We start from the raw sequence: 26,251 nt of genomic DNA, 5'->3' as shown, positions 1-26,251 counted from the left end.
TTCTATTCCCCTTGTACAAAGTAAAAACTGTTCCTCTTTTCCAGTCTTTGGGTATATGTTCGTATTTAACAATCAAGTTGAACGTCACAATTATATAGTTTAACAATTTATCACCTCCACACTTAATATGTTCGTAGACTAGGCTTTCGTACCCGTCAGTCTTCTACAAGCCTGAGATGCAACTCAAAAGTTTTTTTTCGTTTTTGTTACGTGTTTTTCGGTAGAGTAATAGTTGATATTTTCTCAATATGTTCTTAATGTAAACAATATGGCGGCTTGTTATATTTGCATTTAAGATATCAGAGTCTAAGACATTTCAGAGTGATAAATCTGATCTAGATCTTATTTTGTTAAATATTTCTTAATCATGTACAAAGATAACAGATAAGAGTTAATAAGCATTACATGTAAAAACTGATTGTGAAAAATATAATGGCTCTTAACAAGGTACCTATCAACAGGTAAATCAATGGGCAATGCAAGTTAATGGTCACTACATAGATTGCTATTAAAGGAAACAAGGAATATTAAGAAAAAATAATACCAATTTTATGTCATGATTGATTTATAATCACCCTTATAGAGTTGTGTTATTATGGCCATTAAAGGTAGATATTAGACTTTAGAACAAAGGTCAGAGTTACAATTTTATTGATAATTTTGTAAATATAATACTCATCCATATTAATATATGAATGTTTAAGTCATGGACAGTAAAGGCTACATGTTTGTAAGTCCTTGTATTAATAATTGTGTTTGTCAAATATGAATTCTTTATCTTCAATAATTTGTTAAAGATACGGACATGGTTAATTTTTTGTAACTGACAATTTGATAGACAAACATGAGATGAACTTTTTAAGATAGTGAGAAAGATAAAAGATAAAAGAATTCTCATGTGGCCAAAAATCACAATTTTGTACTTGTTTGTCACTTTCGTTAGTGTGGCTGTAACTGATCCTCTATGCTGTAATGTAAACTATTAAAATAAATTGATAAACTTTCATCTCTTCCAAATTGGCTCATGAAGATGCGTGTTCTTTCTATAAACAATCATAAATTAACATTTATTCTTGCTTTTGACCATGAAAAACGCATAACGATGAGAAATTTAGTCGGGCATAATTTAAAAACAGATAATTAAGTAATATTTTGTAAAATGATAAATAAATTATGTTTTTCAAAAACGAAATTCTATGTTCAAATTCCATTTAAACTGGTGAACATTGGACAGACATGGGGGTATGCCATGATATAACTTTTATTGACCAGCTTCATCTATTCACCCAGAAGTTGATTCTGCATAATCTGCAATCAAACTCCGGGTCACCATGATCCATTATCTCTTCATCTGTGCAGAAAGGTAGATGATAATGTCCTGTACAGCACTTGCATTCAATCTGAAATAATGTCAATAAAATTAAACATTTGTTAATGCACTGGCTGAATATGAAAACTAGATAATCCAGAGTGATCATACCAGACAAACATGAGCGATATCCATTGATTGGTTTCAGAGAAATCGTTTATATCAATATAGCCAAAATGGCCCCTTTAGGCCCTGCCCCTCAGGCCCCCAAGGTGTTAGCCACACCATTTGTACAATCCTGAGTCCCTACCCCATATGGATGCTTATAACCAAGTTTGGTCAAATTCAGATTAGCAGTTATGAAGTCAATGGTTGAAGGACAGACGTTCCACACATGCCATGGTATGGCATAATTAAGATCACCTGTGTCTTTTGGACCTGGTGAGCTAACAGCGGTAAATTTTGTACGTTACACTTAAACTCATATGAAAACATTACGTAACGAAACAAAATGGTGTAAAGAGCTGTAAAAACATAATTACACTTTCATCAGATCCAAGTTCAAATCCACATTTGGGACAACTTCCATCTAAGAAAACTGAAATAGAAATATGACAGTTAGATATGCCCCTTATTAGCATAAAAATGCATTGTAGAGCAATAAAAGAGATTGAAAGAATGGTTTGGAAAAAAAAATCTGAACGCATAAGTCTTTGTTATCATAAAACGCAAATAGCTTATAAAAAACAGATGAATTTAAGAACCTTCATATAACATAAGGTATGTTGCTGCTTTATGACGTGTCTCATTGATGTCACAGTCTTTAATGTTTCTCACTGATGTTGGCACCCAGATGTTTCTTCTGCAAACTGAAACATTAACAAATACACATTGTTTCATATTTATTAATTTACATTATTTCTACACCAGTTGCAGTTTTTCATAATCTTATTCTGATCTAAGTCTAGTTGTTAAATGCTAATTGAAAATTACAGTATATCTACAATTACTTGAGGCGTATTTATTAACCCTGCATAATACCATTTTATTGCATGAGTTTAAAAGTGTTGCAAGATGATGTTATGACAATGTATTCTAACCATCAAACAACTGACTCCACAGTTACAGCAATCCGTCTGTCGGGTATGTGGATTCTTGACAACTGTCCACTCACTTGCCCTGAATGCTACATCAAAGGTCTCTTGGAGGTCAAGGATATACTTCCTGAAATTGATATTTTTATCAATAGAATTATAACTTAATGTAAACAATCGATTACTGCATTCTTACGTAAACATTTAATATGTATGCAAATACAGTTAAGTTGCTGAAAATACCTAGAAACCAGCAGGGTTTTACGATCATCCTTTATAGACACTTGTAGTGATTTCCTGAATTTTGTCTGTACACAACGATCATGTACATGCTACATGTAAGCATACAACAAGAGCATCATTATGTGTGTGTTTAATGACCAAGACTTCCTACTCAATTTTTTCCCCATAAAGTAAACTAATATTGCATTCATACTATTTTGAAAGACAGTATGTTTCTTTCTCACATCATGTACATAAATAAGTTTTAGAAAAGACCCTGAAAATCAGTAAAGAATATTTTTGCTTGTGTCAAGTCATTTGTCTAGTTCATAAAGATACATTAAATGGTATGTAATCTATGATATCTGTTCGAAATGTATCGGAGCTAAACATCGGAATCATGACATGCTCTTATACACGTATATGCATACACTGACAGATCTAGAACTAAAACAGAACATCATATTCCACTCAGAAAAGGAAAGATATCAATTCAATGGTATTTACCTGTATTTCATGAAAGCATTTCTTCTCATACGTAATATATTGATAACAATAATTAAATCACATACTTCCAGTTCATCTCTATTTTCTTCATAGCTGTCCAATGCTCTCCAGTTGGGTTGTAGTAGTAGATTCTTCAATTCTGCACTTCTACTATCTATCAGGTACCAAATGAATGTTTAGATAAGTTGAGGAAACTATTACAGTAATAGATAGCATCCAAATAATTGCTGAATGAATAATAAGGATGAGTTGAGAGCAACTCTTGCGGCAGCCAATTATTTAGTTGAAAATATAATATATGTTCTGTTAAACATGATCAATATATTTCTTTTGTACTCTGGCGGATCTATTAGAAGAGTAGATAATTAACCAAAATTACCTCTAATGTCCAATGGCCTGGTGTGTAATAAATCCCCACTATCTTCTCAATGTCTACCGCTGGAACCTGCAAAATCATTAGAATTAACCGAATAAAAATCTTTGATTCACTGCTTAAGGTTCATGCCAAAATGTATCAAAGCTTTAAAGTGCATTAAGAAAATTCTGCACATTGCTTATTTATACATATTTACATGTTTAAAGATCAATATTATACAAGAAGCAGCCAAAGATGGTATGGCTGTATTGCAAAGCTAAACCATTTTACAGTGCCTGTATGGTGCATCAGAGAAACATGTTGAATATATGTACCATTTTTAGCTCACCTGGACCGAAGGTTCGGTGAGCTTATGCCATGGTGCAGCGTCCGTCGTCCGTCGTCAGTCCGTCAACATTTGCTTCAAATCGCTACTAGTCAAAAAGTTCTTATTGGATTTTGACCAAATTTGTTCAGAAACATCCTTGGCAGAAGGGTATAAGATTTTGCATAAATGGTTACTCTGACCCCCAAGGGGCCTGAGGGGCGGGGCCCAATAGGGGAAATTGAGGCAATTCCTTTAAATCGCTACTAGTCATAAAGTCAAGAAAGGATTTGAACCCAATTTGGTCAGAAACATCCTTTGGGGAAGGGGAACCGATTTTGCAGAAATGGTGACTCTGACCCCCAAGGGGCCAAGGGGGCGGGGCCTAATGGGGAAATAGAGGTAAGTCCTTCAAATCGCTACTAGTCATAAAGTTATGAATGGATTTGAACCGAATTTGGTCAGAAACATCCTTTGGCGAAGGGGAACAGATTTTGCATAAATGGTGACTCTGACCCCCAAGGGGCCAAAGGGGCGGGGCCTAATGGGGAAATAGAGGTAATTCCTTCAAATCACTACTAGTCATAAAGTTATGAATGGATTTGAACCCAATTTGGTCAGAAACATCCTTCAGGGAAGGGGATCAGATTTTGCTTAAATGGTGACTCTGACCCCCAAGGGGCCTGAGGGGCGGGGCCCAATAGGGGAAATAGAGGTAATTCCCTTAAATCGCTACTAGTCATAAAGTTATGAATGGATTTGAACCCAATTTGGTCAGAAACATCCTTTGGGGATGGGGAATAGATTTTGCATAAATGGTGACTCTGACCCCCGAGGGGCCAAAGGGGCGGGGCTTAATGGGGAAATAGAGGTAATTCCTTCAAAACGCTACTAGTCATAAAGTTATGAATGGATTTGAACCCAATTTAGTCAGAAGCATTCTTGGGGGAAGGTGAACAGATTTTGCATAAATGGTGACTTTGACCCCCAAGGGGCCAAAGGGGCGGGGACCCATATGAGAAATAGAGGTAATTCCTTTAAATCACTACTTGTCATAAAGTTATGAATGGATTTGAACCCAATTTAGTAAGAAACATCCTTTGGGGATGGGGAACAGATTTTGCATAAATGGTGACTCTGACCCCCGAGGGGCCAAAGGGGCGGGGCCCCATATGGGAAATAGAGATAATTCCTTTAAATCGCTACTAGTCATAAATTTGTGAATGGATTTGAACCCAATTTAGTAAGAAACATTCTTTGGGGAAGGGGAACAGAGTTTGCATAAATGGTGATTCTAACCCCCAAGGGGCCAAAGGGGCGGGGCCTAATGGGGAAACAGAGGTAATTCCTTAAAATTGCTACTAGTCATAAAGTTATGAATGGATTTGAACCCAATTTGGTAAGAAACATTCTTTGGGGAAGGGGAACAGATTTTGCATAAATGGTGACTCTGACCCCCGAGGGTCAAAAGGGACGGGGCCCCATATGGGAAATAGAGGTAATTCCTTTAAATCACTACTAGTCATAAAGTTATAAATGCATGTTGTAAACTCTGGACTTCATTATTTCTTTAAAGCAGTTGGGATCCCCACGCTATAACCATAAATAACATTGTTTGAGGTTAACAAACAAAAGGAATTGAACATGTACATTATTTTGACATTTGGTCAAATCCAACCAGGTGAGCGATACAGGCCCCATGGGCCTCTTGTTAGGTACTTTGTATATGACCATGATATGATGCTATGACAACAGAACTCCGGTGGTGTTCAAGTAGACAGAAATCTCAGTAATATCTACCAATTCTACTTTCCTCTGAATTTCACGATTATTTTATGAATCATACAAATTTTGTGTAACATCATACTTGATCTATTTGGAAAGACTACATGTTGAGTTGTAATAATGTGCATGTACAATCTCTTAATGATTTGCTTACTGCAGTGGGTCCTCCTTTTCTACGTTTTTTACAACATGTATTCGATTGATGATGCTTGTCATTTTTGTCTGGACATAGTGGATGACCTTCCCTCCAAGATCATTCTGAGCACTGACAAATAACTGTCCATTACCTGAAAACAATTACACTTTTAAATTGATATATCTTAATAAATGGATGTGTTTTGTGCTAAAATACATATCACAAAAAGTGATTTTTCATAAATGTGATAATATTAGGAACACCATTGCAAGCCACTGGGGAAACAAGATGCTCATTGGACCTGTATCTCTCGCCTAAATTGTTGCATTCTGACAGGGTTATAACATTCCAACACTTGAAATAGAATACACACATCTACAATGTATGGAGATTGCCGTTTCACTAAGATCCATTCTGCATAGTATACAGTTTTCATTGGATGATATGACGGACAGTACAACCTGATTCCAGTAAACCCCTCCCTACCCCCATCCCCATAAATTTTGAAGCAGTATAATGACTATTGAATATTAAGTAGCTTTACCACATCAGTGAGCAATTCATTTGGTCTTAGAGATCGTATTTCTGTGTCATAAATGTTCCTCCCATCCACCTTTGCTACAGGAACATTACAGTCTCTTTCCACAGCATGTTGACAGCCTCCATGGCTTAAAATACAGAAAACACAGAACTATAAAATCATTTTAAAACATCATATAATAGTCATTTCAATACGATCATTTGGCATTCATATTTCTCATATTTGATATAAAACAATACATTTGCGTGGCATGCCCCATTTAAACCTGGATTGAAAGTTGTGGTATTTACAATAACTGAGCTTAAATACCACATAACACGCGACTCACAGCAAACACCATGGCAATGTTGAAACACCGCCCCCCTCGGTGATCATTGATTGATGACGTCATCAATTAGCGCCATGACGACGTTGACGGTCTTCACGTTACAAGGCTGTTACATCACCGTCAATAATCAGAGATTTATCATAATCTACACTTAATTGTATTCACAAAATGTGGAAAAATATATATGGAATGTAAATATAAGCATTAAACTGATTTTGTATTGTATTTCCGATCTATTTGAATGCCAGAGCTTTGCAAGCAAACTACATGATGCACGATAGTGCAAAAACAGTTCAATGCTAAAGTGAAAATTAGATAACTGTTTAATGCTGAGACATTTTGAGAAGCTTCATTAGAAAGAAGCCAATGTAGTCACCTTGAATGTTATCTTTTTCCACATTTGTGAGTTGTCTGACCTCATTCTTAGATGCTGAAAGTACAAATAAGTACCAGTAACAAACTTGCAAAAAACTTTATACAAATCAGACAAGTGGCATATGGTTCTTAACGGTCACATGAGTTTCGAAATATTTAAGTTAATATAATTGTCACGTTTTGAAAAGAATACATATACGTTGTCTTGTGACAGACCCTCTGACCGGAATATTTTGGTTATTATTCCTGATATGTGCAGTAATACATCTGGTATTTAATCTGACAGGACAGATGATAAAAAGTGATCTTCATATAATACATGCATTCCTGAAAAGCTTTGTTGCTACTTATTAACCTTACGTCATCTAGATATGCCTCAAACAATAAAGTGTCATTAAAAAAGGCTATTATGTTTTCAAAAGTCCAAAACTTACAATGGTAAGTCATTTTATTGAAATAAATTCACCTTATACATTTGAAGGTAATGGATCACATTGCAATAGGTAAATCCCTTCTTCTGCAGCAATATTGTCCTTTACTGTCTTCTTATTAAGTTGAATACCTCAAAGATAAGAGCAACCAGGAAATATCAAAGCCAACAACATGAAAACGTTCAAAAGCAAAGTATGATGGACAATAAGATATACACGTATTTCAATTTTGTTGAATTTATCAGAAAGTATGATATACATATATAGTCGCAGTATCAAATAATATATTTCTTTTAAAACAGATAAACATATCATCGTTTTAACACTCCAATATTGTTTGTGCAAGTAGTGATTAAAATACAAGCATCGTATGAAAGCTCAGTATCTTCTATATTTGCATATTAACCAATAGATTTTGGAGAACATATCTGTTGCTTGTGACTTTTGATAATGTGATTTATCCTAGTTTTCCAAAATTATGTAATGATTTTTGAATTTGATGATGACCATCTACCTTTTCCCTGTCTCCTTTTCACTCTGTTTAACTTCGGACTGGATTTCATAACTACAAAATAACAGGGTCAGTCATATGTAATTAAGATATTTTCTATTGCTTTACTGCCAGAGAAATATAGCAACATTGAATACTCAGAATGGTGAATTTGAAAAAGTTTATATTACTACACATACATAATGCAATAACATATACTGCAATGATAACTTACCATGCAATAAAAGCATAGAGTATTTACCTCTTGTGTGCTTCAATGACTTTGGTCATCTATTTTCCTCTTGTGTGCTTCAATGACTTCATCTAATGCACTCTCGTTTTCCACCCATCCTGCTACTGGGGCACTAGTAATATTAGTGGTATGGAAGGTCGCCGGTATCCATGACGATGTCATATTCATGAATTTTTCAAACACTGAAGGGCAATTGAATAGAGCATTAAACTATCGCATTTATGAAATTAAGAGTTTTTTACAGAAGAAGATTTAGAGACAAGTTCAGATTCATAATAGATTGTCTCTATATCATTTTACAAAATAATTCTACGCAATTTTCTGACATGAAGATCCTTGCAGCATGTCAGAGATTTTTATGAATGACCATTTTTATGAATGGTCATCATCAAATTCAAAAATCATTACATAATTTTGGAAAACTAGGATAAATCACATTATCAAAAGTCACAAGCAACAGATATGTTCTCCAAAATCTATTGGTTAATGCAGAGATTTATTGTCATAAGTATACTGTATAGAGAATAGGACACAATGGTGACATCGAACTCCTTGCAGTATGACAGGTATTTCATGTCGCATACGTTTATAGATTAGTATGACACCATGGTGACAAGGAAATCCTTGCAATTTAACAGGGATTCCATGTCACATAAGTATATAGAGAGTTTGATAACATGGTGACATGGACATCCTTGCAGTATGACAGGTATTTCATGTCACATAAGTATATAGAGAGTATGACACCATGGTGACAAGGAAATCCTTGCTGTATGACAGGGATTCACATAGGTATATAGATAGTAGCCACCATACAATGAGTAGAATACTTGCTATTAATAATAGTATATGATGCTGAAACTTATAACAAGCTACTGATAGTACATGCAGCATTTATTAAACAATTTACTGTTATTGTTTCCATAATGTGATTGTCATATCTATTGTATTAAAACCCGTGTGAACGATTATCATTACAGAAAACTAAATAAAATGTGCAATATCATTTGTAAAATAAACATGACTGGATTACTAAAATTACAATTATATATATACATTACTGTTGTAAGAGTTGATTATCATGTTCATAATCCTTTCATTTGTAATATAATTCCTATCATTATTAATCAATTATAGTACGCATTATACCAACTCCTTAATGTTGTATTAAATGATATAGGCAGCTGCATGCAGGTATACTTACATTGTACACAGCAATAGTTTGTCGTTTGCTTGAACAACCCTATGTTGTAATAAATTATGTATGTTAGGTATTAAGATGACAAAATCAATGAACATCAAGTACATTTTAGTTATCCTATCAATGATAATTAATGTGATTATCATGTTCCTTTTAATATTGAATGTTTACTACTTATTTACTCTTATGTGTTAGATATGAAAACAGTTTACTTGTTTAGTTTGTTCTAAATTAGTTTTCAATATTAAACCATTAAACAAATTAAAGGTTGTCCATTAATGTATTTAGGAGAAGACTTTAGATATAGGTTAAGTCTGTTGTCTAATCCCATGTATTTATACAAATTTAAAGTACAATGTACAATACAATTTGTTGAAATGAAATGAAACATTGTACAGGTGTAAATGTATTTATAAAAATCGAAATATTTATCTTTAACCGATCTGTTGACTGGCCAGTATCTATACTGGGTGAATAAAGTCCCACTTTAATTTATCATCTTAGAATTCATTGCACTGCTTTGCTGATTTAACTAATGCTTAGGCCTAGCCTGTAGCTACTTATAATTACATGTATATCTATCAAATTCTAGACCTAGCCTGTAGCTACTTATAATTACATGTATATCTATCAAATTCTAGACCTAGCCTGTAGCTACTTATAATTACATGTATATCTATCCAATTCCAGTGATGACAACAGGCCTGTGTGCACCAATGATCGTGTATAAATAGGGTGGTAATAAAACAACTTGATAAAACATTCTAAGATCACACATACATGTATACTCATGCTGTTTACTTTATAATTAACAGACTGAGTGCCAATTGGTTTAAAACAAAAAATATATATACAGATCATGATCACATGTAGTTAACTGATGTGTAAATGAACCAATTCTTTTCACCTTGTCCAGATTCCATATGTAAGGGAAATAAATCGATACATCAATATAAAAAGTAAATAACTGATAATCTGTATCGTAATAACATATCAATCGCTACAAACGCCGATGTAAACAGCAAATTATACAGTAAATTTGCTCTAATTATTAGGCCTACAATAGTCCATCTAGCTAGGTTCAATTCTACTTTCAGTTTCAATGCCATTTACCTTAACTTGCATGAAATCCATTCCTTTATTCTGTTTGATCTACCTACCATAAATTTCATATCCTTTAATTCTCGGGCTTCAATTCTCGAGCTTCTCTCATTCTCCAGCTTCTCAAGCAACCAACTCTCTGTTTACCGGCTGGCTGATTCAGCCTCTGTTGGTTTGTTTACCGAAATTCCGGGTTTCCGTGTGCGTTTTATGCATTATAACTTCTATACAAAATTTATGACATCAGATATATAAAAAAAAACAACTTGCATCTAACGCGAGCCCTGTTACGATAAATGGAAACAATGGGCGAACTTGATTCTGACGTGCCGGTTTGCCGACAGCAAGGTGGCAATGCGGTAAAATTACTTGATTGTGTCCCGAAAATGGGCGCGCAATTTCGGTATGTGCTGATCGGCGTCAATTCCAGCCTGTTCGGGAGCACCGGCACGCCGGCAAACAAGATGGCGACGTGTTCAACCGAATTAGACGAAGTTAGAAGTTAAAAGGATTTCAACTTGTTTTGAGTCTGTCAGGCTATTTTAGTCATTTATATTGCAAAATAAGTTTGAATGTTCTACAGCGTTTGATGTTTTCAATGCTTTTGAAATATGTTTATTCATATATATCTATAGATAAATTAAATAAAAAGAAATAAATGTTTTGGTTTTTGTCGGCCATATTGCAACTGAGCCGCTTTGCTTGAATGTACGTGCCGTCGGCAAGCTCAAAACCGGCAAACGGCACAAACGGCAAGCTAGAATCAAGTTCGCCCAATATGTCTACTCCAATGCCAGGTAAAAAGAGGTATACAACTACTTCCGGTACATTACAGTATGGAGGGCTTCACCTCGACTCTGATAATAATGTGATAACCCATACTGATCATGGTTTGATCACGTCCGTCTAAAGATTTTTAGAAATGACAGGAAAGATAAGTAAAAACTGTTGTTGGGTTGATATTATGCTTGTACATCGCCTTCTTTCAATGGTTGACCAGATCTACTGTGTTGTTGTATTTTGTATGACTCTACACGATCCATTTCCTAAGAAATCTTTCCATATCTGTGTCAGAGATATTAAAGAAAGACATCGCTGTTTTAAGTGTATTTTCAGAACTAATAAATGATGTCTCTCTAAACCTCGTCGGTATCACCAGCTTTTTGCGTATTATACGCTGATTGTAAAAGTAGACACGTTCATCGCTGGAAAATATTTTGCCAACGAGAAATGTAGGAAAGGAACTACTTCTGCATGCATTCGATATCATAAGATAACTTTGTCTGGTGTATATGTGATGAATGGATTGATACGGTAGAACGCATACACAAACATATAATGTTAGTACACGTGCATTACCTCATCTGGTTAATATGTGATGAATGGATTGATACGGTAGAACGTACACACAAACATCTAATGTTAGTACACGTGCATTACCTTATCTGGTTTATATGTGATGAATGTATTGATACGGTAAAACGCACACACACACATCTAATGTCAGTACACGTGCATTACCTTATCTGGTTAATATGTGATGAATGAATTGATACGCAAGAGTGCACAGGTATACATTAATGGCTTATATTTTTACTTCTGGTTTATATTTACACAAATAACATTGTGCTTTAAGTTAGAAATAAGCCACAAACTGTACTATATGTGTGAGAGGTCTAGGGCCTCGACACCTTCCCACACATATAATACAGCTTGAGGCTTATCCCCTTAACATATAAATGACGTTTTTAATTGTAAATCTAATGAAACTAACATTTGTCAAAGTAAACAGTCAAAATTGAAAGATGATAAACCTTGTTTCAATATTTAATACTGTAAGTTTTGGGCACAATTCATATGCCCTACCTGCGGGGTATTAACTCTTTTCCGGTGTGACAGAGATCTAAAGACCAGAAAATAGTCCAAAATCGGTCGTGACAGCCGACGATGCATCGAGTGTGGAATGAAAGTAATCTATTTAGAGCGGTTTTTCAACGGGAAATCTGATCTGTACATATTACTAACTTTAATTGTCGACCAGACCAAATGCAGACGCCTGTGGTAACTTCAGAGCCATTGTTAACTTACAATCTCCTCATTAGTAAGATACATTAAACGGCCTACATCAATACATATACTTAACGAAAGTGGCATCAGCTCGTCACACTCTAGAGCTGTCATCTCTAATTGATCAAGTATATTTATACTTTTACTTTAAATAAAAAAGTAAGTTTCCTGCTCATCATGCAACAAAAAAAGTATTGTTATCTGTAACTGCATATAAGTGAACAAACACGTTGTCTTTTGTCAAGGAAAGTTTCAAAAGGAATGTTGTTTGTCATGGAAAATTTAAAGTGTTAGTCAATGTTAGGTTCCTAAATTTGATTAATTAAAAGCAAGTGATATACAAATGCTACACAATACAATAGCCTAAAACTTACAGTATCAAATGTTGAAACAATGTATATCATCTTTCAATTTTGACTGTTTACTTTGACCAATGTTAGTTTCATTAGATTTACAATTAAAAACGTCATCCATTGGTAAACATATATCACACAAAAAGGAACCAACTTTGTCAATTAATCTTTAAAAATCACGTTCATCTATCGATGGAGTTCCAGCATTATCATTCAATGGGTCGATGTTTATAAAATATTCTGTGTTATTGCATTTACATTTTTATTCTACATCGTACATTCTCATATATACATCCTACTACTTCATTGGCCTAACTTTAGGGTATGGCTCCAGTTTTATTGTGAGGGATACGGACGAATGATCAGAAAGTGTTTCAAGTTTTGTTTCTTTAGATAAGTAATAAAGGTTCGTGCCAGAAATGATGAACCATATGAGGAGAAACAAGCTTTTCAGCAAAGCTCAGAAAACCTTGGATGACGGGGAAATGTCCATGCAATTAATTGTGATTTGATGAAGGCATTCGATAAAGTTCTTCATCAACGCCTAATTAATAAACAAAATACGGAATATCTTGGATGTTTTCTTCTTGCATTTAGAATTTTTGCTCGAAATAAAACAGAGGGTAAATGGAGTGAAGTCTTATGGAACCATGTAATACGCGATATAAACACAAGGATCAGTTTTAGGGCCACTTTTATTTGTTATTTATATAAATGTCGGAGAATACCTTCCTTTTCGCGGACGCTACACATATATTTAGGGAAATCAATAAAAAGGGAGACTGTCATATCTTACAACAAGACATATTTGCTCTACAAAAGTGGTCCTGAGTCTGGCAACTCTGTTTTCATCCAGAAAATACATAATGATGCACGTTGGGAATTCAAATACTGTATCGACAAAATTAAGAAAGATGAGTTCTAGAATTTGTGAACTTCGAAAAGATATCGACGTCACAAAAGACAATACATTTTCATATAATAAACATATATGTGGAAATGGGAATAAAGTCAAGTCGACTGGACATTTTACAGAAAACATAGAATGCACGAGTCTTGACCGTTTTAAGTTGTTGTATACAGCTTTGGATATACCACATATCGAGTATGAGAATCAAATTTGGAAGCATCATCTAGAAAAAATATATTGAATAGATAGAAAAAGATATAGGTCTACAAAAGACTATCCTGCAAATATGATTGTAGCGTGTTAGATATTTTAAAAATCAGGAATGGTTCCTCAACACATGAGGGCATGGTCTCGTGAACTATAAAAAAATCGAGATAAACTGTTAGCTTTGGTTTGGTTTATCATCATTTAACGTCATAACAGAATAAAGACCATTAGAGGAAGGTATATCGTGCGTGCATGGGTCGCGTTTGTGTGTTTTGGCAGAAAGCTGTGGTATGTTCGAGTTAAAATTATCCTGTGATAGTCTGGAACTTTTGTGATTTATTGTGCTACCTCACTGGAAAAAATCAACCACAGAAATATTGTTATAAAAACAGTTAACGTTTCAATTTCAATGTATTGTTTCTTACAGAGCTGACTGTCAAAAATGTAATTTCCCACTTTTTGTAAGAATGAAATCTATGTATCTATCTATTAAAACTACAAAAGATATCTCCATCAAGATCGCAAGGATGGCGTCCATCAATTATTCTAAAACCATTTTTTTTGCAGAATGACAATAGTTTCTACCAAAAGAGTTTTTTCCATATTTTTTACAAACAGTTATACCGTATCTATCACCAAAACGATAGGTGAGAATACCAGACTAATACATGATATTATGCAATTTACCGATGGACACGATATTCCAGGAATGTTATTAATGATCGACTTTGAAAAGGCCTTTGATTCGGTGTCCTGGGTTTTCATTGATAAAGTGTTGATTTTTTTTTACAATTTTGGATATAATATTAGAAATTGGATAAAAGTTTTTCATACCAATGGAACTTCAGCGATAAATCAAGGAGGAAACTTATCATCATTTTTAAAGGTCAAAGCGGGCTGTCGTCAAGGCGACCCAATATCTCCATATATGTTCTTGCTATGTGTAGAAATATTAGGCATACGGATAAGACACAATGACTAAATAAAGGGTATAGAGTTTGATAATACTAATATTCTCATTTCCAAATATGCTGATGACACATCTCTTCTATCAGATGGCTCAGAAAGATCTCTGAAAGAGTATATCAATGAATTGGATAGTTTTGCAAAAAAATCTGGTTTAAAAATTAACACTGATAAAACACAGGTAGTCTGGATTGGAAGTAAAAGCCATAGTAGGGATACATTCTTGCCTGACTTAAATTTGCAATGGGGTAAGACACAATTTACACTTCTTGGAAATTAGTGTTAATCTACATGAGATCCCCAAACTAAACTTTGATAAGAAATAAATTCAGCTAAAAAATCTCAGCAAGACATTGAGCAGAAGATTTCCTACTCTTGTTGGTAGAATATCTCTAATAAAGTCTTTAATGATACCTCAATCCAATCATTTATTCATTACATTGCCAAATCCAGAATAGTAAAATTGATAAAGCCAAGAGAAGTGTTATAGTTCAAATTATTGTGACGGGGGCTAAAGATGGTTAATATAAGGGCTTTTATAGACTCTCTGAAACTTGGATGGATAAGGAGGAGGATGCATTATAGGTCTGGTAGGTGGCAAGCTATCCTAAACACATATGCTGATATACACATGCTTACAATTTGTGGTGATGGATGTATTTCAGTGTGTCAAAATAAATGTAAAAATAGGTTCTGGATAGATGTGTTTTAAGCTTGGACAAGATTGAATAAAACAGATGAGGCAAAAAAAAAAAAAAAAAATAGCTGTATTGGGAAAACACCATTATCGTATAATCCAAACCTGACTATCAATGATAAATCTATATTTTTCAGATCATGATACAATAAAAGGGTGACGATAATAAATGACTTAGGAAAAGATTTGAACACTAACACTTTTTATAGTTTCCAAGAATTCCTTCAAGCTTATCAAGTCCATCACACAAATTTTCTACAATATCAGGGTGTTTTATCAATCATCAAAAAAATATTTTGCTGAGAATATTGATGACTTAAATAGAAGTGCAGTAGTATACCATTTTGTACCTAGTAATGTGGATTTTTTAAAAGAAAAGGGGACAAACGATTTTCATGATTCATTAGTAAAGAATAATTCTAGCCCAACAGGAAGGAAAAAATGGGAGGAATTATTTGAGGAGATTGATCGTAATTGGGTTGATATATATAAAACACCTTTCAGAGTTACACAGAATACAAAACTACAGAGGTTTCAATTTAGTATAGTCCACCATATTTAACAAATTATTTTATGTTTAAAATTGGGTTAGTGTCTTGTCCCCTCTGTACTCTCTGTAATTCCGAACCAGAAACAATAGTTCATGTCATGTGGGAAGGTATAGAAGTACAAGAATTTCCACAAAGATTTGAAACATTATTAGAAGAACTTCTTATTCCTTTTTCATTTTTTTTTTATTATCCTCAAACAATATATGTAATAAAGTTGATAATGTTATCTTAATCATGATTAAGCAATGTATATATACAATACAAGATGCCTTCACAAAATGTTAAATATTAATATTTTAGTTAGATATATAAAAGAATACTACGCTGTTCAGAGATATATTGCCAACAGCCATGGAGGTTTTGCTCAAGATAAGCTAGAAAATGAATGGAAAAAATTGAAAAAATTATTAGAACTTGGTGATGCTTAAGGTATTTAATCTTTTTATACAGGTTTTATAAACCTCATCAATCTAAAATTTAATTGATACATACATCTGACACTAGTTTATCCCCTTTGTAGCGTCGTTCAAGCTTGAATAGACAACCAGATTTGATGCTAATAACTTCAGTCGGCAGGTGCCGGTGTATTCTTCACATTGTAAAACAGGCATGGTCTTCACACAAACTGATGACGTAGTTATCATGTACACAACAAGGGAGCACTCATTATACAGAATGGGGGTGACCATTATTTATGTTAAAGTTTATACGATAACTATCGTCACATCCCCCTCGTTTAGCACTTTAATTTAGTTCAGAGTTTCCCTTACTTACAGTCACTACAAACGCGGTTGTGCCATTTGACCTACACTGTCCTAACCGACTTATTAACACAACAACTAACTATAAACGTTTAACAAACTAACTACTAGGTGATTTGGAAAGTCCTTGGAACAATGTCTGAACAACCTACAATATGACTAGATAAGTGTTCTGTATGATTCAGAGATTCACATCAAGATTACGTAGAGTATCTTTAAATTAACAAACACACTACTGACTAGACATCTAGATAAACACGTGTATTTTGGCACTTCACTGTTGTTTTCGGTCGCGATTCAAGATGCACACGTAGTCATTCAGGTAATTCGGTCTGTTCACTTCACGATTGGACCTCCTGAGCGTGACCTCTGCATGTGGCTCCTCATGGTCAGTAGTGGGAGGTGCCTGGTCCTCGTTGACATTCGGTGTGTCTGGAACATCTCCTTCTGGTGTCGCATTTAACTGACCATCATCCTCTGTGAAAACTTCAGGAGTCTTATGGAGATGACGCCTGTTTCTCCGATAAGTCGAACCCTCTTCAGTTTGAACCTTGTATGATCGAATGTTGACTTTTCCCTTTACACGGGCTTTAGTCCATTCCTTCCCTGGTTCTGTCGGTTTCATTCTGACCGTTTCTCCAGGCATTAGTTCAGCTAACGCCTTAGTGCCGCGATTGTAGTAATGTTGTTCTTTTCCTTTTCTTTGGTTTATGTCTTTCCTTGTCTCCGACGTAGGAATTGTGCTTGGCTCCAATAATGGCGTTGTTAATGGAAGCAAAGTCCTAGTCCTTCTACCGTACAGTCTTTGCACTGGGGATGACTTCACTATCTCTCCTGGCGTGTTCCGCCAATCCAAAATAGCAAGATAAGGGTCCCGTCGATCCTTCCTTGATTTTTCCAGAATTCGCTTTACAGTTCTCACCGCATTTTCCACCTTACCATTGGACTGTGGATATCTTGGTGAACTAGTGATGTGTTGGAATTCATATTCTTTCGAAAAATCTGAGAATTGTTTTCCGTTGAATGGTGGACCATTGTCAGACATTACTATGCATGGTAACCCATACCGCGAGAAATGAGACTTTAACTTTCTGATGACCTCGTTGCCCTTCTTGTCATGGAGGCGGTCAATCTCAACAAAATCAGAATAGTAGTCCACAGTGAGAAGGTAATCTTTTCCAGCTGTATGGAACAAATCCACACCTACTTTCTCCCATGGCCGATTCGGGGTTTCGTGTGGTATCATGGGCTCTCGGCTATTTTCAGCTGAGTAAGTATTGCAAGTCTTGCATGCCTGAATATGTTTTTCAAAATCTGAATACAGGTTTGGCCAATATAACGACTCCTTCGCTCTTCGCAAGCATCCCTGAAGGCCGATATGACTGGAATGCGCCCTTTCTATCATGTTTTGGCGCTCCGAGAATGGAACTATGACACGGTCGTTCTTGAAGACCAACCCGTTCTGGATCGTTAGCTCCTCTCGAAATGGGAAGTATTTTTTTACTTCTAGAGAAAGTTGTTCCATGCTGTCCGGCCAGCCCCTGCGAATGACACACATTAGCTCTGCAAGATTGGTATCAGTTTTGGTGGCTCGTTGTAACCTACACAAAGTCTCGGGTGATACTGCCAGATGCTTTACACCATTTACCTGTTCCACTTCTATGTTGTGACTAATATTTCGCCTTTCTTCATCAGTTGACGGCAAAAATGCCCTGCTCAATGTATCAGCCATGTACATGTGTGTGCCTTTTTTGTAGATAATTGTATAGTCAAACCGCTGTAGATTGAGTAGCATCCGTTGTAATCGCTTTGGAGTGCTGAACAAGTTCTTCTTGTGGATAATCTCCAAAGGTTTGTGATCAGACTCGACAATCACTTTGTTTCCATATGTGTACTGCTCAAACTTTGTCATTCCAAAAACCACAGCTAGCAGCTCCTTCTCGATCTGGGCGTAGTTGCACTCGGTAGCCGTAAGCGCTCTTGACGCATACCCCACTGGGTGTCCTTCTTGGAGGAGGCAGGCTCCTAGCCCGTACTCCGATGCATCACACTGTAATATTGTCTGTTTCTTTGGGTCAAAATACCTCAACACCGGAGTGTCGGATAGTGTTGCCTTTATCTCACTAAATGCTTGGCCATGTACAGCCTCATCCCAAACAAACTCAGAGTCCTTTTTCAAAAGGTCGCGTAAAGGAGAAGTCAGCTCAGACAGCCGTGGTGCGAATTTTTGCACAAAATTGATCATTCCCAGTAGACGTTGTATGCCTGCCTTGTCCTTGGGAGTGGGCATCTCAGTGATGGCCTTGACCTTCGCCGGATCCATTTCTAAACCTCTTTCTGAGATTACGTGGCCCAAGTATGTGACAGAACTTAGACAAAGCTTTAATTTTTCCTTGTTCAGTTTGATATTCTTCTCGCGGCATCTGTCGAACAAAGCATGGAGTTTCCGGTCATGATCTTGCCTTGCCTCTGCGTCAGTGTCACCGCATCCAAACACAACGATGTCATCATGTATTGCCTTGGTTCCCTCTAGACCCTCCAGTGCTTCATCCAGCCTACGTTGAAACTCTTCTGGCGCTGGGGAGATACCAAAAGGCATTCTTATCCACCGATAACGGCCCCATGGCGTGCCAAATGTCGTCAAATAACTGCTTTCCTCATCCAACTCAATATGCCAGAACCCGTCCTTGGCATCCACTACTAAGAACAGTCGTGCTTTGTTTAGCTCTGGAAGAATGTCCTCAATTGTCGGCATCGCATAATTATTCCTCTTGAGTGCTTTGTTTAACGGTTTGGGATCAATACAGAGTCTCAAGTTCCCATTGTGCTTCTTAACCACCACAATTGATGAAATCCAGTCTGTTGGGGTGGTAACTGGTGTTATCACACCAAGGTTTGTTAGTCGTATCAGTTCGTCCTGGACCCTATCTTTCAATGACACTGGTATTCGTCTCACTGGTATTTTGGTAGGTGGCACAGTGGGGTCTACCTCGAGGTGGAGTTTGCCTGCTAACTTCCCAAGTCCTTCAAACATGGTGTTGTCGGTTGTTGATGCCTGTAGGACTTCCTCCTTCGGAGCCTCAGCTTTCGGATATAAGTTATGTTTATTCACAGTAATCAGATTCATGGCCTGTATCACACGTGCTCCTAGGATAGGCTTTACTGTTTGGTCGACAACTACAAATTCCACTGAATATTTTTTCCGGTTTTTCGGGTTACGGACCTGCACTCGTCTGACTCCAACTGGTGTCATCTCTGATTGATTGAACATCACTAGGGTCATGTCCGTCTCTGACAACTTTTCCAATTGAGGGTCATCAAACACTTGTAAATACTTTGATTTAGGCAACACATTGACGGTTGATCCACTGTCCAGCTGGCATTCTACCAACACCCCATTTATGTCAATGATAGTGTGAATCTTATTAGGCTGACCAACGTGTTTTATTGAGTTTACATCCTTCTTATGCACCGTAAATATAAACTCTTCATCTGAGCTTTCATTCACTTCCTCCAGCTGATATACCTTTGGTCTGTTCCTCCTATTCTGATTCCCATACCCTTGGCGAGGTTTTGACCTACATTTTTTTGCGAAGTGATTCAATTTCCCGCAAGCTGCACATACTTTTCCCCATGCTGGACATCGCTCCTCATCATGACGGAAACCACATGCATCACAGCTTATCATGGATTTCTGGGACTGTCTCTTGTGTGTTCCTGCACTGTTCCGTGTTTTTTCCTGTGACTGAGAGTGGTTGCTTTCTTTCTTTCCACATGCCTTAACTTCCTCACTAGTTATGTCTTTCATATGTTGAAATGATTTCTCAAAAGACCGACAGATGTCTATGCATTTTTTTAATGTCAGAGACTGATCTTGCAGCAGTTTCTTTCTTGTCGCGTTTTCTCGGACACCCATGACTATTCTATCCCTAATAAGACTCTCTTCTAATGTACCGTAATTGCATGTTTTTGCTAGTGACCTTAATGCCGCTACGTATGCGTCGATTGTCTCCCCTTGGTCCTGTGCTCTGTTGTTGAACAGATACCGCTCATATGTTTCATTTGTTTGCCCTATGCAAAATCTTTCAAATTTCTCTAGCACTTTGGTTATGTCAGTCTTATCACTGCTGTTGTCGAACGTAAGACCATCGTATATTTGTAACGCGTCGGGCCCTATGCACGTTAGTAACGTAGCTGTTCTCAGCTCCTTGGTTTTATTGATTAGACTACTTGCAATTTCGTAATTGTCCCAAATTCGGCGGAATTTCTTCCAGTTCGAGCAAAGATTGCCTCGCAACTCCAATGCCGCTGGTACAGGGAGGTTTGAAGGTACTTGAACTACAATGGGCGCGCTATTGCCAGTGTTGGCCATGTTTACAGTTCGTTATTCTTACGAGATCTATATGTCCTTATTATACATTAATTCTAATAATGTCGCTTCGTGTGAACGTTCTAGTCCTACCAACCACTTCTGACACCATGTAGCGTCGTTCAAGCTTGAATAGACAACCAGATTTGATGCTAATAACTTCAGTCGGCAGGTGCCGGTGTATTCTTCACATTGTAAAACAGGCATGGTCTTCACACAAACTGATGACGTAGTTATCATGTACACAACAAGGGAGCACTCATTATACAGAATGGGGGTGACCATTATTTATGTTAAAGTTTATACAATAACTATCGTCACACCCTTGATCCATTGTCGTTTGTTTAAAAGTTTTCTGTTTTTTGTTTCTCTCCAAAATTGAAAATATTTTAGGTCATTATTGATTTATTGATGATACATGTTTGATTCTAGCCCAGCCTCTTTCTCTCTGTCTCTTTCGGTTGCTCTGATTTTCTACATCTTTGCTCTTTCTGTCTCTCACTCTCTCTGTTCCTTTTTTGTATGTTGAGGTAAATGTGAGTATGTTTGTAATGTTACTAGTCAGCATTATGTTGGGAGATGATAATGATGATGACAGTGATAAAATAATAGTTTCGTAATATATGGTAATGCATGTTTTTGTTCATGATTATTATAACGATGTTGATATATATGTGGTGAAGATGAAATGTGTAATGAGAATGATGCTGATGAGGATGATGGTAATGATGATAATGTTTGTAGAGCATTAAATTAAGTGAAATTAGATAGATAGTCGGATGATGTATGTTACTGTTTTAATGTATGTTTTTGTTTGTTTTGTTTGTTTGTGTTTTGTGTATATGTTAGATTGTAAGATGTAGGTAATGGTTTGATCAGTGTGGAGCGTGGTCAATCGTGTCAATGACTCAGTTGACGTGGCTAGAGTTTATATGACCAACACAGAAACTGAGCCCTTGACAGGATTTATCAGGCTACCAGGGAACTGAATATTTGTGTGTGGGTCTGGGTTGGGTGGGTGGGGGTGTCTGTGTGTGTGCGTGCGCGCGCGCGCGCGCGTGTGTGTGTGTGTGTGTGTATGAAGATAAATGTTTTTATCAGGAACATATAAGAGTATATGTATTCTTGTCTATTGCCTACTGATGTAATATTGTTTTATGATGATGATGATGTGTCTGTAGAACAAGAGTGAAATGAGATACCGGTAGTAAGATGATGTTTGTGTTTTTTCTGTGTATATGCTAGATGATGTATGTTTCTATGTCTATTTTTTATATATAATATAAATATCTTTAAAAATAAAAAAAAATCTAAAAAAAAAATCAAAACGATAGTTAAAATTCCAACCTTACTTATCATTTGATATCAAACCAAGTCTACTACCAGTTCGAACTTTAAAGGGACTATATGGTTAGAAAACACTATGAGAAAATTATATAAAACGTTATTTTTCTACGAGTATGTCATAAAACTAACACTTTATGTTAACTACAAAAAATAAAAGTCACTGCAACCATTTATGACAGATATCTAAACAAAATAAAGAATATAAACATAGCGGTCTCGATCTAATTCATAAATTACCGCTCGTACCCTGATACTGCGCATGAGTATAAGTTAAGAAAGGAGCAACATAGCGGACGTAAACACATAAAGGCAATAGGGCATGAAAGTTACATCATAGAAAGTGCCAAAAAGCGTGAAAGGAAGAAGTCAAACCAGAAAAGAGGACGAGCAGTAATCTATATTAGACAGGAGATTGATAGATGGCGAAAGTTGAAGGAGGATATGACATTGAACCCGGATTTGGAATTCGCGAAGCTGTTACTTGACATGTTAGCTTATCTTATGCATATAATTCGATCGTTGATTGTAATATAGTATCCAGGGTTGAACCTACAAGTACGCTATGAATAGTACTACTAAAAGTGTCCTTTGATAATGATTGAATGTTAATAGTTGTATCATTCGCTTGAATTTAAATATGACAACGTCTGTTTGTTGTTGAACGCGAGATGGGGCCCAATTGGGGGTATAGATTCGTTCTTGGGGAAATTGATGTTTGTCATTGTTGGACGAATTAGTGTTACTTGAAATGAAATATGTCGGTACTGGTGTTATTGTGAAAACATCTATCCCGATTATAAACATTACCTTGATAATAAACAGTACAACGAATGTTTATAAACATATGTATACATATATGAAATTCATACTGTAACTACATGTTTATATATGTAGCTATAACATATACCATGTACATGTACATGTAATACATTAATTGTACTGTGTATAATATATACATGTACATGTAATACATTAATTGTACTGTGTATAATATATACATGTACATGTAATACATTAATTGTACTGTATATAATATATACATGTACATGTAATACATTAATTGTACTGTGTATAATATATACATGTACATGTAATACATTAATTGTACTGTGTATAATATATACATGTACATTTAATACATTAATTGTACTGTGTATACTATATGCATGTACATGTAATACATTAATTGTACTGTATATAATATATACATGTACCAATGTGGTTTTAGATGTTCCTGCTGTTATCATTATAATGTAAAAAATGTTACTATATAAAAAGACTATTGCATAATAATGATAATATTGTTAATTATTAATAGCAATTAAGATGTCAATTTTATTTATAAATTACCCACAAAAAATATCAGATGAGAACTCAATTGAGAATATTGAATCAATAAATATGCAAGTTATCTACATTTGTATGTCTTCTTCAGACATTTCCAGTATAAATGAAATAAGTGATCAATCATAAATGTCCAGATTCATATACATTATAGGGTACTTAAGTAGTGCTTTTACACGTTTTGTACAATTCGACCCAGACTACAATAAGCTACAATTGTATGTATGGCATTAATTTAATTTTATCATATCACATTTATTTTGAATGAAGCAAAAGGCTATTAGGACACGTGCTACCAAAAAGGAGAGCAGCATTGATACATCATCAATCCTTTTCATTTGAGTAAGTTTCATATACAGTGCACTCTGTCTAAACCGCACACCTTTGGGACCACAAAATAAAGCCGGTTTGTAGAGAGTTCCGGACTGTAGAGATTCTACTTGATATCGTCGTTGAATACAACAAAAATCATAATAATAAAAGATATTTTACAAAGAAGATGTCATTGTGCATTATTCATGAATATACAAACTTTGGATTGAATAACATAATTTAGTTCAACAATGACAATATGACACTACAGTATGTGTACGTTACATCGGTTGAAAACAATCACTGATTGTTGTTTGTTCAACCGATCTGACACTTTCAACAAGTGCAGATTCCCAAATCTGAGGAATAAGCCTCAATTTCTAATTGGTCCTTAATGTTGGCGGCTGTCGTGAGATCCATGTTTGCTGATAATAGAAACGGAGTAATACAAAAGGTATGTTGTCATCATCATCTCCGACTTCCTCATCCGGGTACGTTCGTGTAGTGAGGTCCGCGAAGGGGAAGCCAGCCAGCATGAAACATCTTAATTACGATACAAGTTACAGACACGCAACATTACGGGTATAAATGGACAAAAATGCCCCCCCCCCCCCCCCCCCCCCCCCTCCCCCCCCCCCCCCCTCAAACCAGTCAAACCAGAAAAGAGGACGAGCAGTAATCTATATTAGACAGGAGATTGATAGATGGCGAAAGTTGAAGGAGGATATGACATTGAACCCGGATTTGGAATTCGCGAAGCTGTTACTTGACATGTTAGCTTATCTTATGCATATAATTCGGTCGTTGATTGTAATATAGTATCCAGGGTTGAACCTACAAGTACGCTATGAATAGTACTACTAAAAGTGTCCTTTGATAATGATTGAATGTTAATAGTTGTATCATTCGCTTGAATTTAAATATGACAACGTCTGTTTGTTGTTGAACGCGAGATGGGGCCCAATTGGGGGTATAGATTCGTTCTTGGGGAAATTGATGTTTGTCATTGTTGGACGAATTAGTGTTACTTGAAATGAAATATGTCGGTACTGGTGTTATTGTGAAAACATCTATCCCGATTATAAACATTACCTTGATAATAAACAGTACAACGAATGTTTATAAACATATGTATACATATATGAAATTCATACTGTAACTACATGTTTATATATGTAGCTATAACATATACCATGTACATGTACATGTAATACATTAATTGTACTGTGTATAATATATACATGTACATGTAATACATTAATTGTACTGTGTATAATATATACATGTACATGTAATACATTAATTGTACTGTATATAATATATACATGTACATGTAATACATTAATTGTACTGTGTATAATATATACATGTACATGTAATACATTAATTGTACTGTGTATAATATATACATGTACATTTAATACATTAATTGTACTGTGTATACTATATGCATGTACATGTAATACATTAATTGTACTGTATATAATATATACATGTACCAATGTGGTTTTAGATGTTCCTGCTGTTATCATTATAATGTAAAAAATGTTACTATATAAAAAGACTATTGCATAATAATGATAATATTGTTAATTATTAATAGCAATTAAGATGTCAATTTTATTTATAAATTACCCACAAAAAATATCAGATGAGAACTCAATTGAGAATATTGAATCAATAAATATGCAAGTTATCTACATTTGTATGTCTTCTTCAGACATTTCCAGTATAAATGAAATAAGTGATCAATCATAAATGTCCAGATTCATATACATTATAGGGTACTTAAGTAGTGCTTTTACACGTTTTGTACAATTCGACCCAGACTACAATAAGCTACAATTGTATGTATGGCATTAATTTAATTTTATCATATCACATTTATTTTGAATGAAGCAAAAGGCTATTAGG

The 26,251-nt window shown here is 35.5% G+C and overlaps 1 protein-coding gene and 1 long non-coding RNA gene across 5 annotated transcripts; both read right to left on the bottom strand.

Annotated features, from left to right (window-relative positions):
- Positions 1-1,245: 1,245 nt before the first annotated feature.
- LOC117330980 lies at positions 1,246-12,208 on the bottom strand. 4 transcript variants are annotated; one of them, XR_004533430.1, is made up of 13 exons: positions 9,356-12,204; positions 8,134-8,333; positions 7,923-7,973; positions 7,444-7,539; positions 6,979-7,032; positions 6,278-6,401; positions 5,752-5,884; positions 3,512-3,577; positions 3,198-3,286; positions 2,410-2,533; positions 2,074-2,178; positions 1,852-1,907; positions 1,246-1,400 (listed from the first exon to the last, which is right to left on the bottom strand). It is a non-coding gene; the product is annotated as an uncharacterized LOC117330980 (long non-coding RNA). The 4 variants fall into 4 exon arrangements; XR_004533431.1 differs by having other exon boundaries at positions 8,161-8,333; XR_004533433.1 differs by lacking the exon at positions 5,752-5,884 and having other exon boundaries at positions 9,356-12,208.
- Positions 12,209-17,239: 5,031 nt separating this feature from the next.
- Positions 17,240-21,337, bottom strand: LOC117331252 (uncharacterized protein K02A2.6-like). Its single transcript, XM_033889853.1, has one exon. It carries the CDS (start codon positions 21,335-21,337, stop codon positions 17,240-17,242), a length of 4,098 nt encoding a protein of 1,365 aa, XP_033745744.1.
- Between the last annotated feature and the right edge of the window lie 4,914 nt (positions 21,338-26,251).

Source organism: Pecten maximus, chromosome 7, assembly GCF_902652985.1.
Source record: "Pecten maximus chromosome 7, xPecMax1.1, whole genome shotgun sequence".
Lineage (NCBI taxonomy): Eukaryota > Metazoa > Mollusca > Bivalvia > Pectinida > Pectinidae > Pecten > Pecten maximus.
The sequence above is the reverse complement of the archived record's forward strand: the minus strand, read 5'-3'. Positions and strand labels throughout refer to the sequence as shown.